This window comes from Aulonocara stuartgranti (assembly GCF_965226115.1).
Source record: "Aulonocara stuartgranti genome assembly, chromosome: 23".
In the NCBI taxonomy this organism is placed as follows: domain Eukaryota; kingdom Metazoa; phylum Chordata; class Actinopteri; order Cichliformes; family Cichlidae; genus Aulonocara; species Aulonocara stuartgranti.
This window is the reverse complement of record NC_138958.1, coordinates 43520046-43537471: the sequence shown is the minus strand read 5'-3', so window position 1 is coordinate 43537471 and position 17426 is coordinate 43520046. Positions and strand designations below refer to the sequence as shown.

At 40.8% G+C, this 17426-nt stretch overlaps 1 protein-coding gene across 1 annotated transcript; it reads left to right on the top strand.

Annotated features, from left to right (window-relative positions):
- Window positions 1-4641: 4641 nt before the first annotated feature.
- LOC309701000 (OX-2 membrane glycoprotein-like) lies at window positions 4642-8469 on the top strand. Its single transcript, XM_082524965.1, has 5 exons — window positions 4642-5976; window positions 6151-6489; window positions 6612-6938; window positions 7096-7190; window positions 7344-8469. Exons 1-5 carry the CDS (start codon window positions 5922-5924, stop codon window positions 7371-7373), a joined length of 846 nt encoding a protein of 281 aa, XP_082381091.1. The 5' UTR covers window positions 4642-5921; the 3' UTR covers window positions 7374-8469.
- The last annotated feature ends 8957 nt before the right edge of the window (window positions 8470-17426 follow it).

Genomic DNA, 17426 nt, shown 5'->3' with positions numbered 1-17426 from the left:
AACAGCAGATTTTTGTGACTTCAGACTTGAACATTTCCTCTCCTTTAATATAGTGAAAGCAACATGTTTCATCTACATACATGTGCTGCAATCAGAGGACTCTTATGCATTAGAGTGATAAAAACTACAAGCTGAGCGTTAATGAAGGAATGAAACTGTGGCGTCTCCCCAGGGATGAAACAAGATACACAGAAGATTTTACAATCTGCGTGTCATTCTGCAGACCCTCGATCCTCCAACTATCTAATGAAGGTAATGCGCTGTGACAGAGTTACAAAATGAGAATATTATCTCTGACAAACCACCGATGGCATTCATTGACACGGACACTGTCCATTAATCTCTCCCTTAATTAAAAATGGCATTTTGATTTACATTAATACATTTCATCTTCTCAGGCTTTAAAACCAGGTTTGTCATTTGAGAGTCAGAGTGTGTGCAGTTCAGATAAAACCAGTTCATACCTGATGGGATGAATACTTTATTTGAATTTTTTTCATGCATTCCTGTTAAAAACTTATTTACTGAGGTTTTACTTTTACTTTACTTTATTTATATAGCACATATAATAACAACAAAATGTTGACCTGTACAAAGAAGGGAAAAAGTTTACACAGTAACAAATAACATAAATAACAAATACCTGATAAAAGATGATTAGGTGGACAGACAGGTAACTCTCATGCGGTGTCGAAAACCAGTGAGAATAAATGTGTTTTAAGATGGGATTTGAAAAGACTGATGGTCGGGCCCTTTCTAATGTGGAGAGGTAAATCATTCCACATTTTCGTTGCCACAAACACAAATTCCCAGTAACCTCTGTGGACCAGCCTCGACTTAAAAGTGGCCAAGAGCGAGAGATCACTTGATCTTAGATCTCTAGGGGGTATATATGGCTGCAGTAAGTCAGACAGATGTTCTGGAGCCGGACCGTTCAGTGCTTTGTAAGTCAACAACAAAATGTTGTATTTAATTCTAAAGCGGCCTGGGAGCCAGTGAAGTGAGGCGAGCACTGGGGAAATATGCTCGTGTCTCTTTGAACGTGTCAGGAGACGAGCTGCAGCATTCTGGACCAGCTGGAGCCGTGCTAGACAAGACTGGCTAACAGCTGCATATAGAGAATTACAGTAGTCCAGTTGAGATAAGATAAAAGCGTGAATTGCTCGTTCTAGGTTTTTAAAAGATAAAAAGGATTTCACCTTGGATAAGAGCCTCAATTTTAAAAAAGGACGACTATACAACAGAGTCAATTTGTTTCTCAAAGGTAAACTTACTATCTCGTATAACCCCCAAATTTTTTGCATGCAGTTTAACAAAAGGTGCTAAACTGCGCAGGTCAAGATCCGGGGTACTAGAATTGCAGCTTGGTCCAAAGATGATCACAAGATGATCACGAGAAATTTGAGGCCATCCAGATCTTAACTTCGCAGAGACACTGAAATAAGGATTCCAGCGAAGCGGAGGTGTTGTTATTTGTAATCTTGTCTTGAGGATCTGATTCAGATGAGGAATGCGAGAAATGCAAATAGCAACGTTTTCACTTCCACTTTTTTGTGGCCGTGGTAATTAGAAACATTTTTCATTTCTTCTAATAAGTGTCCATAGTCCTCTGTTATCATTTTAATTTCAAGCCTAATCTAACACCAACCACAAACACTTAAACACTTTGCTCACTTTCCTCTGTCCAGGCTATTTCTCAGAGTACTTTAATCATGTGATCAAATAAAACTATTTCTTATTTTCATTGAAGGACTGAAGCATCTTTATTCACAGCAGAGGGCAGCGAGGTCAGAAACGAAGGAGCGTTTGAGAGAAATCACCAAGACAACAACCTGATGTTCTCATCAGAAGCAGCAGGAAGACTGAATTTTGAGCAGTGCTGAACAAATGTATTGTTGATGTGACTGGAGATTAAAAACATCTTTGTGTTATAAACCACTGATGTGATTATGTTAATAGTTTACCGACAGGTTATTATTATTATTCAGTTATCATTGATGCTGATATATCATTAATGATGCATTGTGTCACTTTACATGTATGAAATGAAGATTTAAGTATTGTTTCAAGTTGCCATTTAGGTGCAGATATGATGCAGCGGGTGGAGTTCAACATCAGCGTGTGACGGCTGAAATAGTTTAGGATCATCAACCTACAGCTGACTTGCAAATAAATGTGACCAACAGCTAAAGACAGAGAGAGAGAAACCACGCGTCTAGTTCATGCATTGGTGGTTAGACTCCGATGGTCCAGCGCAGCAGAACACAATCACAGCTATGATAGCGATTAGGGAAGGACCCCCAGAGTATAGATGCTGGTGGTGGAGATGAAGATGGAGGCTTGAATGGCGCCTGACAGAGATGAGTGAAAGGTGGTGGCGATGGGGAGGAGGTGGGTTGTACGAAGGCATCTAAAAAGAAGAATCACAGATGCGCAGTGAGATTTTAAGTACATGGAGTGAAGGCTGATTGGCCTAAAGAAGGAGGGCTGAGTGCTGATTGGACTAGACCCGTGATGTCACAACCAGCTTGACAAGCATGGGAAAGTGGAAGTGATGTAAAACTTACATTAGCTGCCAAACACCCGGGAAGCAGACAGACGTGTGACTACAGAGCTTCCTTAGTGAACTTGCGCGTAAGCCTCATGATGGTCACATGAAAACCACCAAGCTTAATGTTTTTAGCTGATTTGTTAGTGTGTGTGTGTGTGTGTGTGTGTGTGTGTGTGTGTGTGTGTGTGAGAGAGAGAGAGAGAGAGAGAAAGAGTTAGAGATCCAATGTTAAATCTTAAACCTTTTGTTGGATGATAAATAATGTCTTTTCATATTTTGCTAATCACATGCCTCATTCCAGGAGGGATGTTTGCTGTAACTTTGTCCTCGCACACTGACAGTAAAGCTGTCCTGTCTTAAATTGCTTGTTGGGACATGTTTGTTTGTTTGTTTGTTTTATTGTGTGGATTCTTCTTATCAATGTTTGAAGCATTTTCCAACTGTATTTAAAATACATAATTATTTCATTAATATAATAATAATATATTTCACGTCATCTGCTTTTTGCGGATGATGTGGTTCTGTTGGCTTCATCGGGTGAGGGCCTCCAGCTCGCACTGGAACGGTTCGCAGCCGAGTGTGAAGCAGCGGGAATGAGGATCAGCACCTCCAAATCTGAGGCCATGGTTCTCAGCCGGAAAAGGGTGGAGTGCCCACTCCGGGTCGGGGATGAGTTCCTGCCCCAAGTGGAGGAGTTCAAGTATCTCGGGTCTTGTTCACGAGTGATGGGAGAAGGGAGCCGGAGATCGACAGACGGATTGGGGCTGCAGCTGCAGTAATGCGGACGCTGCACCGGTCCGTCGTGGTGAAGAGGGAGCTGAGTGTAAAAGCGAAGCTCTCAATTTACCGGTCGATCTACGTCCCTACCCTCACCTATGGCCACGAGCTGTGGGTAGTGACCGAAAGAACGAGATCGCAGATACAAGCGGCGGAAATGAGCTTCCTCCGAAGGGTGGCTGGCCTCTCCCTTAGAGATAGGGTGAGAAGTTCGGCCATCCGGGAGGGGCTCAGAGTAGAGCAGCTGCTGCTCCACATCGAAAGGAATCAGGTGAGGTGGTTCGGGCATCTGACAAGGATGCCTCCTGGGCGCCTCCTGGGTGAGGTGTTCCAGGCATGTCCCACCGGGAGGAGGCCCCGGGGCAGACCCAGGACACGCTGGAGAGATTATATCTCTCGGCTGGCCTGGGAACGCCTTGGTATTCCCCCGGATAAGCTGGAGGAGGTGGCTGGGGAGAGGGAGGTCTGGGCCTCTCTGCTTAGGCTGCTGGCCCCGTGACCCGGCCTCGGATAAAGCGGATGAAGATGGATGGATGGATGGATGGATATTTCACGTATTTCAAGGCAATGGCCACACAACAACAGCATGTAACAGTCATAAATGGATATCCATCCATCCATCCGTTCGCTTCCGCTTATCATTTTCAGGGTCACGGGGGGCGCTGGAGCCTATCCCAGCTGTCATAGGGCGAGAGGCAGGGTACACCCTGGACAGTTCGCCAGTCTGTCGTAGGGCTAAATGGATAATTTAGTGATATTAGTCCATCTTACAGGAGGAACTGGAACAGCAGATTTTTGTGACTTCAGACTTGAACATTTCCTCTCCTTTAATATAGTGAAAGCAACATGTTTCATCTACATACATGTGCTGCAATCAGAGGACTCTTATGCATTAGAGTGATAAAAACTACAAGCTGAGCGTTAATGAAGGAATGAAACTGTGGCGTCTCCCCAGGGATGAAACAAGATACACAGAAGATTTTACAATCTGCGTGTCATTCTGCAGACCCTCAATCCTCCAACTATCTAATGAAGGTAATGCGCTGTGACAGAGTTACAAAATGAGAATATTATCTCTGACAAACCACCGATGGCATTCATTGACACGGACACTGTCCATTAATCTCTCCCTTAATTAAAAATGGCATTTTGATTTACATTAATACATTTCATCTTCTCAGGCTTTAAAACCAGGTTTGTCATTTGAGAGTCTGAGTGTGTGCAGTTCAGATAAAACCAGTTCATACCTGATGGGATGAATACTTTATTTGAATTTTTTTCATGCATTCCTGTTAAAAACTTATTTACTGAGGTTTTACTTTTACTTTACTTTATTTATATAGCACATATAATAACAACAAAATGTTGACCTGTACAAAGAAGGGAAAAAGTTTACACAGTAACAAATAACATAAATAACAAATACCTGATAAAAGATGATTAGGTGGACAGACAGGTAACTCTCATGCGGTGTCGAAAACCAGTGAGAATAAATGTGTTTTAAGATGGGATTTGAAAAGACTGATGGTCGGGCCCTTTCTAATGTGGAGAGGTAAATCATTCCACATTTTCGTTGCCACAAACACAAATTCCCAGTAACCTCTGTGGACCAGCCTCGACTTAAAAGTGGCCAAGAGCGAGAGATCACTTGATCTTAGATCTCTAGGGGGTATATATGGCTGCAGTAAGTCAGACAGATGTTCTGGAGCCTGACTGTTCAGCGCTTTGTAAGTCAACAACAAAATGTTGTATTTAATTCTAAAGCGGCCTGGGAGCCAGTGAAGTGAGGCGAGCACTGGGGAAATATGCTCGTGTCTCTTTGAACGTGTCAGGAGACGAGCTGCAGCATTCTGGACCAGCTGGAGCCGTGCTAGACAAGACTGGCTAACACCTACATATAGAGAATTACAGTAGTCCAGTTGAGATAAGATAAAAGCGTGAATTGCTCGTTCTAGGTTTTTAAAAGATAAAAAGGATTTCACCTTGGATAAGAGCCTCAATTTTAAAAAAGGACGACTATACAACAGAGTCAATTTGTTTCTCAAAGGTAAACTTACTATCTCGTATAACCCCCAAATTTTTTGCATGCAGTTTAACAAAAGGTGCTAAACTGCGCAGGTCAAGATCCGGGGTACTAGAATTGCAGCTTGGTCCAAAGATGATCACAAGATGATCACGAGAAATTTGAGGCCATCCAGATCTTAACTTCGCAGAGACACTGAAATAAGGATTCCAGCGAAGCGGAGGTGTTGTTATTTGTAATCTTGTCTTGAGGATCTGATTCAGATGAGGAATGCGAGAAATGCAAATAGCAACGTTTTCACTTCCACTTTTTTGTGGCCGTTGTAATTTGAAACTTCATACTTAACTTTTTTTTTACAGAAGCCCTGAGAAAAAGCAGAAAGAAAACCATGAAAACAGAAGTATCTTCTTTAATTGAAGTTGTGTTTTTAAAACTCGCCAGTCATTGTGTTGTATGTCTGCACAGAATTCTGTGTAGTACATGCATATATTTATTCAATACAAACCTGACATCTTTTTATATCCACAGAGCTCTCGGGTTCATCTCAAACTTTGACACTTTATAACAGCAATGACATATTGTGTGCTTGTCTATCTACTTTTTGTCTGTGGAGTCCTTCCAAAAGGTAGGAAACAGTAACCAGTGTTTCTCTTTGATGCTGATTGTTTTTTTTATCATGTTAATGTTTGACTTCATGTCAGGATAAGGATAAAAAGATAAGCTAAGAAAAGCTGCTTCTTTCACTGACTAATATTTCCTCATTCTCACATCTAACCGTTCATTTATTTTCTCCATGCAGCTCTAACAGCAGTGATCCAAACACAGCAGACTGTGCTGGCAGCAGTGGGAGAAGATGCTGAATTCAGCTGTCAGCTCTTGGACACTAAAGACGTCCTTCAGGTCACATGGCAGAAAATCTCACGTGATGTGGAGACAAATGTTGCCACCTACAGCAAGTACTATGGTCAGAGAGTGAATGATGGCTTTAACAATAAAGTCAAGTTTAAATACACTGGACTACAGAACTGCTCCATAGTCATCAGGAATGTGACGGAGCAGGATGAAGGATGCTATCACTGTCTGTTTAACACTTATCCTGAAGGCTCCTTCACTGGTAGAACCTGCCTCCAAGTCTATGGTAAGAACTTTTACTTTCTTCAAGCAGATTAGACTCAATCAAATAAAGCTACTATGAAATGCGTCAGAAGCTGGTTTCTTCTTGACAATGTAGTCTTTGCAATATCTCCTGATCCTTCACAGAGCTGCATGAACCTGTTGTTGATGTCAGAGAGTCAAACTCTACTGAAGAGTGGGTTGTTTCCTGTTCAGCCACTGGTCGACCTGCTCCCACTGTAACACTCAGTGTCTCACAACAAGACCTCAGCTTCTCACAGTACAACACTGTCAGTGTGTCCAACACCAACGCTACATTCACTGTCACCACTACAGCTGTGCTCTCAGGTTCACGTAAACACAGCACACAGGTGGGATGTGCAGCACGAGTGCTCTCTGCTCCTCACAGAGAGGTGATGGTGACGATTCCTGAGGTCCAGCAGGTGTTTGCTGCTGCTACTGCTGATTATAATGGTGAGAAACTCTTTCAAAGTCACAGATTTATAAAGTGATGATATCTGAGTGAATTTGCATCTAATAACAATGACTTCAATAGGCCTACATTTCCCTGTGATCTATAATTGATGTATTAGCGTTGTCCATTGTAACATTGTTCCTGCTTTTCTCACAGATTCCACCTCAGTGATTGTAATAGCTACAATAGCAGGACTGACAGTTTTTGCTTTAGTAGCTGCTCTCATCGCACTCCTGCTTGAAGAAAAAGTGGTAACGTTTTTCTTCTGACTTAATATATGCCTTTTATGTGGCTCTTCCTATTAAAAGAATTATATGAATTGACTCCAAGAGTCTACATCCACATATATCCAGTAATATCTGTAAATATCTGCAGCGCTGACTTTAAACTGTTTAAATCCGCAGGTCTCCAAATCCAGGACCTCAGTCCTTTAGAGCAGCTGTGAGATGTACTGGAACAGGAGATTGTCATTCTTTGTGTGGAGCAGACAAATCTTCAGCAACCGTGTGATGCTATCAGCTATCATTTGTGTGTGTATGCTAAATCCTCACAGGCTAGTCTAACAGTGTTTTACTATTTTTGATTGTATAGAGAGATGAAACCATTGAAAGAGCTCATGAATTATATAGGAAATTCAATTCAATTCAATTTTATTTATATAGCGCCAAATCACAACAACAGTCGCCTCACAGCACTTTTTATCTTAGAAGATGTGATCACCAAACTGGCCCTCTCAAAAAGCAAAACATCCACTGTAACGTGTGTCTTTTCGTTTTAGTTCATTAAGTAATAAAAAAAAAATCTGGTGATCACATAGCACCCCTCCTCTTCAGTCTTTCAGTGTGAATCACATTACACTTCCTGTTTCTAAACATAATGACCACATAGAAAGCACAGCCTTGTACTTCCAGTCACATGAAAACCTCCGTTTTTTATTTTCTCTTCCTGTTAGTTCAATTTTTTGAGGTCAAACCCTCAAAACTCTAGTTAACCCTTCTTCAGTCTCTCATACCTGCTAAAAACCGAATAGTGTCACCTTTTCATAAACAGCCTGGGTTATAATTTTGGCTCTACTTTATGGCTGTGAATACATTAAAGCATTTTACACTTAAGTGCTGTGCTGTGCTCAGTGTTGATTTTCTTTTTATAATGTTCATATTTCTCATATTTGTACGTTTTATACAGGATTTGTGTTTATCTGTGTCCCTGTCTTGATGTGAAAGTCACACTGGAGTACAGCATGTAATGTAATGTTGTAGTTTTTGCACATTATCAATAGGGCTTTTCAATCCTGCGTGCTGTGTGAGATACTTCCTGGGTTTGGGGTGCAGCATTGCTGTTCTTGCCTTTTATGTGAAGGTCCTCTTAGGGAAATATAGCCTGACAAAGTAGGACTATCATAATGATTTATTTTAATGCGCAATATAACAAAAAAATTGTAAAGAGCCAGAATAAAACAATAGATCTTATGCAGAAATATTAGAGACAAATCGGGACTAAATTACTAATAAAGATTATATAAAGACTGTTCCCACTTCTACTTTTTTTTTTTATTTATTCTGTCTTTTTATAATTATTCTAGACCAGGGGTCAGCAACTTTGAACACCCACAGAGTCACTGGATTTGGTTTCCACGGAAAAGAAAACACTGGGGGCCGCAAATACTGTTTTGACATCTAACATGAAGATAACACTCTATAAATTGTTTTTCTTTTTTTCTTTATGCTTTGTATAAACAACTATAGTGTGTTGCTTGTTAAATCCATGAAGTGCTATAGAGAAAATTTAATTTTATGTATGTAAGGAATACATTTCGAACTTTTAAAAAATTATAACAAAAAAGAAAGACACCCAGTCTAAGGTCTCTTTTCAGTGAATTAAAAAGCTGAACTATCACATCACAGCAAGGTACGCCAGTGTGTTTTGTTGAACGGACCTAGAAGCAGAGTTTGAAGAGGATTAGCAGGTTTTAACAAAAAGCAATCTTTTATTTGGATGATGGCACGTGAAAAACATGGACCCTAGAAAAACTAAGAAAACTAGGAAACAGTTTGTCTGTGACTATGGGGGAGATAACAGACGACCTGACAAAAACATATAGTGGACACAAATGTACACAGGAGGTGATCACGGGAAGAGAGGACACATGGGGAAACGGCTGACTGACTAATGACGTGACAGGGGAAGTGAAACTACATACAATGAACAAAGAAGTAGCCTTGATCTGAATTTTAATTTTTTTTTTAAAAAGCACTATGCTACTAAAAAATTGCTTCTGCTCCTGAACCTCTGCAAACAGCACCTGCAAATCGGGGCTGTACAAAGTCACTTCCATCTTTACAGGACTGTAAGCTCTCGTCTGTGAGGCGTGAGCGGTGTTTGTTTTTAACATAGTTCATGGTGGAGAACAGCTGCTCACGTACAACGTCACATACGTATCTGGATCCGAAGATCGGCAAGCCACATATTAGGCATACTGGTAGGCTGCCCTCCTCAGAAGTAAATGCAAATGAATCTGCCCAGGCATCATTAAATGTTCTATTTTCTTCTGATATTTTTCTTTTTTCACATTTCTCCATACTTGGCCTACCTGGAGTTGAAAGTCTCGATAAATGCACGGCAGGTATACTGGCTTCCACAAGTGTGACGCTTATTTTGAGTGACGAAAAATAATAAAATATAATTTTATTTTTATATTTCAAGATCGCAATAATCTTTCAATTTAGAATTACAATTTTTAAAAGAACTAACACAAATAAAATACACTTCAGTTAAATACTTGTATAAGGACTAAAGAGCTGCATGCGGCTCTGGAACCGCAGGTTGCCGACCCCTGTTCTAGACTGTATGCTCCCAGGTCCCTCTTTGACTTTCCTTGTTGCTTTGTTGCCCAGCATTACCACTCTTACTTGCTATTTTGCTGGTGTAAAGTGTTAATTAATCGGGGTGTTATTATCGCAGATGACCTCAATAAAGATAGATTTATTACACCTCAAACCACTTTTATTTAGTTGTTTTTTCTTCTTCAGAAAGATCAGAAGTGTCTTAAATTAAATCTGAATCTTTCATTACACAATATTGTATTACAAGAAAACAAAAGCGCATTTATTCACGTGTCACAGTTGAAGTCTAAATTCAATACTCGTATGATCTGATGGTAAAAGGAGCATTGTGTTCTTCCACTTCATACTTCTCGGCTGTTACACAGAATTCAGGTTTACATGTTGCAGAATGTGGCGTGGTGGAATAATTGAGTAAATCTCTTGTGTGAGATGTGGACCACACCCATGTGAGAGTGGAGATTCTTCTCTAGTCCAGTTGGCAGCTATTTGGAGTTGAGTAAAGGGAGTAGTTGACTGGTGATGATTTGAGCCCTTCTCTATAAAGGGGAGAGAAAACAGGTTATGGGGGAAAGGGGGGAGAGACACATGAGGTTGAGGAGTGGAGGTTTGGAGAGCTGTGTGCTTTCAACATGTATGGTGTGGTTGTTGGAGTTAGTGTGTGTTTGGATTTCAGGAGTACCTAAGTGGATTTTTTTTTTTTTTTTGCCTGTCCCATTTGGTCCTTTAGCCATCAGAATTGTTGTCTGAAGACCAACAAGGATACCCAATGGATTTACTTTGCCAAATGGATCATCGTGGCATTGCCGTATTGGTCCATTTGATCGACCTTTGTTTTTATTATTTATTATATTTTATTTTCAGATGTTACAGACGGGACAGACATGAGTGAGGGATAGGAAAGGGAGAGAGAAAAAAAAAATCTCCTGGATCACCTGTTGAGAGGAGAAGAATAGAAAACAAGCAAAAAAAACAAAAAAAACAAAGCAACATACTAAACACAACACCATCGCATTAATCTAGCTAAGTGTAAACAGCAGTAAATACTAAAAATTCAATGTTGTTGTGCAGCACACAGGACAGACAGCGCACAATGTGCTTTGAAGTAGCAGCCAAGAAAGGTGTAATTTAAGTCTACGAGCAGTGAACATCCGTGTGCACACCTGTGTGGATCAGCGCGCTTGTATTCAAATGGTTTCCACATGTAATGGTCTGCTAGAGGATGTAGCGAGCCATAGCCCCGTCCCCCAGGGCATGAAGCAGGCATGGAGGAGATCCAGGCCCCAGACATCCAGAGGCCCCAGAGTGTGAGAGCCCAAGGAGGACCTACCTTATTGGATTTAGTGAGTGAGATTAGCAGGAGAGTCGGTCGAAGGCCTGTACAGGTCTGCAAGTTGGAGAAATCACATATGCTAAGATACTCAGAAATGGAAATCTACTGATTGGTTGTAACATAGAAGTGCAGGTGGAAAAAGCAAGAAAACTTTTGGGTGTGTGCAAAGTTAACGTGAAAAATACTATAAGAGTAGGGGAAAGGAGAACTAATGGAAGTAAAGGAGCAAGGAGTGCCCTTAAATGTCAATATGAAAAAAGAAAGCGACATTTGTAGAGGTATGTAAAATGGTTGAGCAAGAGAGACAGATTAGGAAACCCAGGTTAGAGGAGAAACAAGTGATAGAAAGAGTAATGGAAATGGGTGAAAGGAAACTAGAGGAAGAGAAGAAGATGATGGTGACATTCATTGTGAAAGTAATACATGGAACATCAGATGTGAAGTCCAAGACTGAGAGGATTCATGTCATAGTTTATATATGAAGAACATCATTTGGGAGGACATAAGGGGTGAACTAAGTAGTTATGCAAGTCAAGAGGGATAATGTGGTGGTTAATTTTTATAACCATATTAATCCTACAGTGGAATGCAAGTTTTTTGTCAAATGGTCAAGATTTTAAACAGTCTATATATGATCAGAAAGAAAAACCTGACTGAGGTCCCTTTTCAAGACTCTCTAGCTCCCCCCGGAGGCTCTGCTTATCCTTTCTCTCCAGATTGAACTGAAGAACAAGCTCTACTTAAAACACCTCCGGGTGCCCAGGTCAAGCCAAACGCAGCTTCCCAAACCCTGACTCGCTTTAAGCCTTTCTCTCCAGAATCCCAGACATCTAGTAGCCACGTTTCTGTTAAATTCTCTGGTCCTTATGTTGTAGAGAAAAAGCTCAGCAAGACCAACTACATTATTCAAACCCCAGATCGTAGACGTCCTACTCGGTTGTGTCACGTCAACATGATGAAGTTGTATAACTCTCGTGAACCTTCAACTGTGCCACAGTGTGGGAAGCATCTGAAATGTCAATTCAATTCAATTCAGTTTTATTTATATAGCCCCATAACAACCGTCGCCTCAAGGCACTTTATAATGTAAGGTAGACCCTAAAATAACACATTTAGAGAAAAAAACCCAACAATCATATGACCCCCTATGAGCAAGCACTTTGGCAACAGTGGGAAGGAAAAACTCCCTTTTAACAGGAAGAAACCTCCGGCAGAACCAGGTTCAGGGAGGGGCGGGGCCATCTGCTGCGACCGGTTGGGGTGAGAGAAGGAAGACAGGATAAAGACATGCTGTGGAAGAGAGACAGAGATTAATAAAAAGTGTGATTCACTGCAGAGAGGTCTATTAACACATGTTGGGTGAGAAAGGTGGCTGAAAAGGAAATACTGAATGCATCATGGGAATCCCCCAGCAGCCTACATCTATTGCAGCATAACTAAGGGAGGATTCAGGGTGATGCGATCCAGCCCTAAATATATGCCATAGATCTCCAATCTAAGGAGATTGGATTTTGGGGGCAAGAGAAGCTGCAGAGAGGTGTGTAAGACTGCAGCTCTGCTTCCTGGTCCCAACTCTGAATAGTCACATTTTGTGGGATTTAATAATTTGGCCAGACTTTGAGATTTCTAAAAATGAGAGCTGCTCCATCCAGCTGGGATGGATGCCATCTCTCTTAACAAGACCCGGTTTCCTCCAGAAGGTTTCCCAATTATCTATGAAGCCCACATTGTTTTTTGGACACCACTCAGACAGGCAGCAATTTAAGGAGAACATGCGGCTAAACATGTCACTACTGGTCCGACTGGGGAGGAAACCAGAGAAAACTACAGAGTCCGACATTATTTTGGCAAAGTTGCACACCAATTCAAGACTGATTTTAGTGACTTCCGATTGACATAAACGGGTGTCATTACTGCCAACGTGAATTATAATTTCAGCTTTTGTAATGCTCGACCACTTCCTGCAGTACACGGTTATGCCTTTTGGCATGTGTAATGATCCTTTTGCAGGGAGCCGGGTAGTTGTGGGGGATTTGTATTCAGCTGCTCTCCCTGATCGTTTCCCAATGAAACCACCAAAGTTTCCTACCTGATTGGAACACTGCAGGGTAGAACCTCTGTTATGGGCTCAGGCTTATCTCTCTTCTCGTCCACTCCAGTTCTGCTCGTGTGATGAGTTTTTGGAGGAATTAAAGAAGACTGGCGGATTAAGGATGGCGGATTAAGCTCGAGGTCTTCCAAATGTGCTGTTTGCGTCAGATTCTGGGAGTGTCCCTCCGTGATCGTCTCAGCAACAGCGTGATACGTAGCCAATGTCACCAGCAGCCCTCAATGGAAGAGCTGATTAGGAAGCAACCACTGCAATGGTTTGGCCACATCTGCCACATAAGCAACCATTGCCTACCATATCACCTTTTGATGCAGTAGAACCCCGCTCACTGGAGAATCAAGCATGATGCGCTCAAGAAGACTTGGATCAAGCAAATTGGAGACGATCTTAAACAACGACATCTAACCCTCGAGCAAGCAAAGGTGAAGGCTAGAGACCACAAGGCCTGGAAGTGCATCATTGATCAAGATGGAAACCCTACTGCACCCACAGTGACGTATTGGCTTTGTTGACAACCTCCCCTGCCAATCCCCAGCTAGGGACAAAAGAAAAAGAAGTGCGGCGGATTACCTCAAAAATTTATGGTCAGCTGCAGCAGAGGTGGGTTGGCTGGATCGAGCATTGCAGGAGTATACATTCAAATACTAATTCAGACTAAGAGGGATTCACTCGCTTCTCGGGATGAGACTATGACCTTTGAAGAGTTAACCTCTCTTATGCTTTGTATTGACAGTCTCTTAAGGAAAAGGGTAATGGAGAAACACAACAGTTCCTGTTGGGCTTTGCCTCTTTTTCAGGGAGCTCTGTTTAGTTTTAGCAGCGGCAAGCTCCTCTCCTCCTTGCAGGTCCGCGCAAGGAGGAGAGGAGGACGGCAGCAAAAAGGAAGAACCTGGATATAAGAAAGTATTTTTCAAAGAAACCTGTAAGTCACTTAAAGCCAAGTTAACTCGTAAAATTTGTCCCTCATAATAACGTTACAGGCTATGCTAGGCTTTGGCCCACATCAGTCTGAAATTGTATTTTGATTGAAAGTGTCAGAGAAATCGGCAGCCTCGAGCAAGCCAGGATATTAGTTTACAGAGGCTGTTAAAATTACATGTCTAATGTTAAAATGTTGGTGAGACAATAATTACATTCTAATGGCACTGACATATTCATAGGGTTAATTTTTGAGACAAAATATCATGAGGTAATCTTGATTTTGCAAATATTCCACCTTGTAGTGCAGTTTGCACAAATTGTTTTTAAAATGCACTCAGCCTACAAACATTACTGACGAGTCAAGATGTGCACAAATTGACAGAAACACTGAAGCAGCTACACATTTTATTCTTATTGTGATGTATGTCCTATTGTCAAAAAGTCGATGGAACGTTTTGCATTGTCAAAGGCCACTGCGGGTGCCTTTGGCTTTATTTTGTAATACTGGAGTTATTTTTCTACGAAATTTTGAACTTTGAGAGTGTTTAAACAAGAGAGAGAAGTGTGGAAATGTTCGAGCCTGTCGGAGAAAAGTGTATAAAGTGTGCAGTGAGGGGTTTTACAGCCAAATTAAGTTAGCTACTTTCTATATTTCACCTATCGCGGGTTGGTTTTAGAACGTAACTACTGCGATAAACGAGGGACCGCTGTATAGCTAACTTCTACCGGTGCTTCATCCACAACTACAGTCAGGTAGCAGCAGCACACTCACACGACTTAACTCCACAAAGCTCCCCTTCACCTGGTCTCACGAAGCTGATAGAGCTTTTGCCAAACTCAAAGACTTGTTTTCATCTGCTCCAGTTCTGATTCACCCAGAGAGCCATAAGCCATTTATTGTAGAAGTAGATGACAATGGATCCTCTTTTAGGTCTGGAAGATGATATGATTATGAAGATGATACAGATTAATAAACAATCTATTTTTTGGGTGTAGTTTTTAACAAGATATTAACTTGAAAAAAATCACAGAGCACATTATGGGGAAAAGTAAAAAGGTACTTAATATTATAACATGTTTAGCAGGGTTGACAAATGGTCTGTCACGTTAATTTGCTCAAGAATAGATTTTGGACATGTAGTATATGGGTCAGTGGATAAAAATTGGCTAAAAAATTTGGATGTTATCCAAGCTCAAGCACTGAGACTTTGCTTAAGGGCAGTTAAAACAATGCCAATGTGTGCTTTACAAGTAGAATCAGAAGAAAGTCCACTATATATTAGAAGACAACTAGTTAATAGTTAACAATTGGATACAGGTCATAATAAAAGTCATCCTGTTAAGAAAGTGTTAGAGAATTGTTGGGAAAGAGAAAAGATTTTAAAAATAGTTTTGGGTGGGTTGGGGATAATAGAGCTAGAACATTTAAAGTATTAAATGCTTTACCATTTATTAAGTATTAAGAATAGAAGAATTACAACAGATATTTGTCAAGAATTTTATAATAGAGTGGTACAGTGACTATTTACAGATTTATACAGATGGATCGAAAGGTCACAGTTGCAGAAGGGAAGCCAGTTAAAATTGGAGACTCCAGTTAGAGAAATGAACATTTCAAAGGAAAATCGTTTTAACCTGGCCTGGAAGCTTTTCCTTTTAAAATAATCAAATGATACTGGAGGGAGGACTCGTTTTAATCAGGATTTATGTGGACTTGTTGTGATAAAAAGACTGGATTGGAAACTTTTGGTGTGCTGAGTTCAAGGAGCAACACCCTATTCTGGAATTCACAGGTAACCAATGAGAGGAGTTCAAGACTTGAAGAAGAAGAGCTTGAGAGTTGAACTCCCAGGATCTGGTGTGGAAACCCATTCTCTAACAACACAAGGTCTGATAAGGTGGTTGGAAAGTCTTTCTCAGGAAGATGCAAAATTTGTATGTGCTTGGCTGCTTGTTCTTCTTAGTGACCACCTTTTCCTGTTTGTAACCAGGCTAATAATTTGGGCAGCTTTGGGCCTTGGAGGAAAAATAAATCTTGTGCACCTTATTTTCAGTGTGAGTGTGGTGGTTTTCTACTGGTCACTATTAGAACTTGTTACTTTCTTGGATGCCATTTTTCTGCCCATCTAACATACATGGTGTATTAGTTGGTAGTAAAGCAACTCTCCTATGGATGAATACTGCCTCCACCTGAGAGGTCAGCTATATCTGTAACTATGTGAAAGAGCAGAAGAGCAGAGAGCTGAAACTGATGGTGGTGGTCAGACACGTGACTTTATGTTCTTTTTGACATGAGCAGAGGAGGGAGGGTGAATGTGTTGGAGCTGAAGCTGCCTGGAAGGAGGAAAAGAGGAAGACCTCAGAGAAGATACATGGATGTAGTAAAGGACATGCAGAGGGTTGGTGTGGCAGAGGATGGATGGGGTGAAATTCAGGCAGGTGATCTGCTTTGGCGACCCATTAAAGGGGGCAGAGAATTAACTACATACATATTTATTTATTTATTTTTAAATATATTATTTATGTGACTTATTCATCCAAGAGCAACTTAGCTTCTGATACGAGTAGCAGGTACTAAAAAATAAAAATTACCAAGCGACGAAGAGGCTTTACTGAATTCTCAAAATGCAGAAAAATAACGATTTAGATGGATTATTAAAAGATTTCAGCCCTGCAAGGAATGCACAGATGACACTCTACTGCACTGGGAAGTTTTTGTACTTTACTTTGTGTTTATTTCACAGCTGGGAATTTCCACAAGGAAGGGACTAAGTGAAATTCTCTAATTTGTTTCTATGCATTGTATAATAGCCAGTGAGGGGACAGACATGGCAAATGGTGCAACATGTCAGACTGTGGGATTATACATTTGTTAGTTTTTCTAATGGCCTCTTGAAAAGGTAAGTTTTATTCCATATTGTCATTTTTGGTTTTTTAAGTTATTTATTGTGACAGGAAAACAAAACAAAACAAGAAGCTCCTAAAAAGGTCATAAATGTGAGAACTTTTCCAAAGAAATCTCAGTCAGTTATGCCTGAGACAGAGAGATGATTATAACAGAGTAAAGATAGCATTAAAATGTTGGTGACAGAAGTAATGCTAAAATCTCAACAAGCCAAAGTTACATACATGTTAAAGGGAAAGATCAAACAGTACTGAAATGAAGAAGTGGGCATTACGGGGCTTCCCCAGTGAAATAACTGAACTTGGAGCACAAAATAATAAATAACATACCAGTAATGCGCAGAGGGAAGGCTTCTGAGAAAATGTATAAGTTCACAGG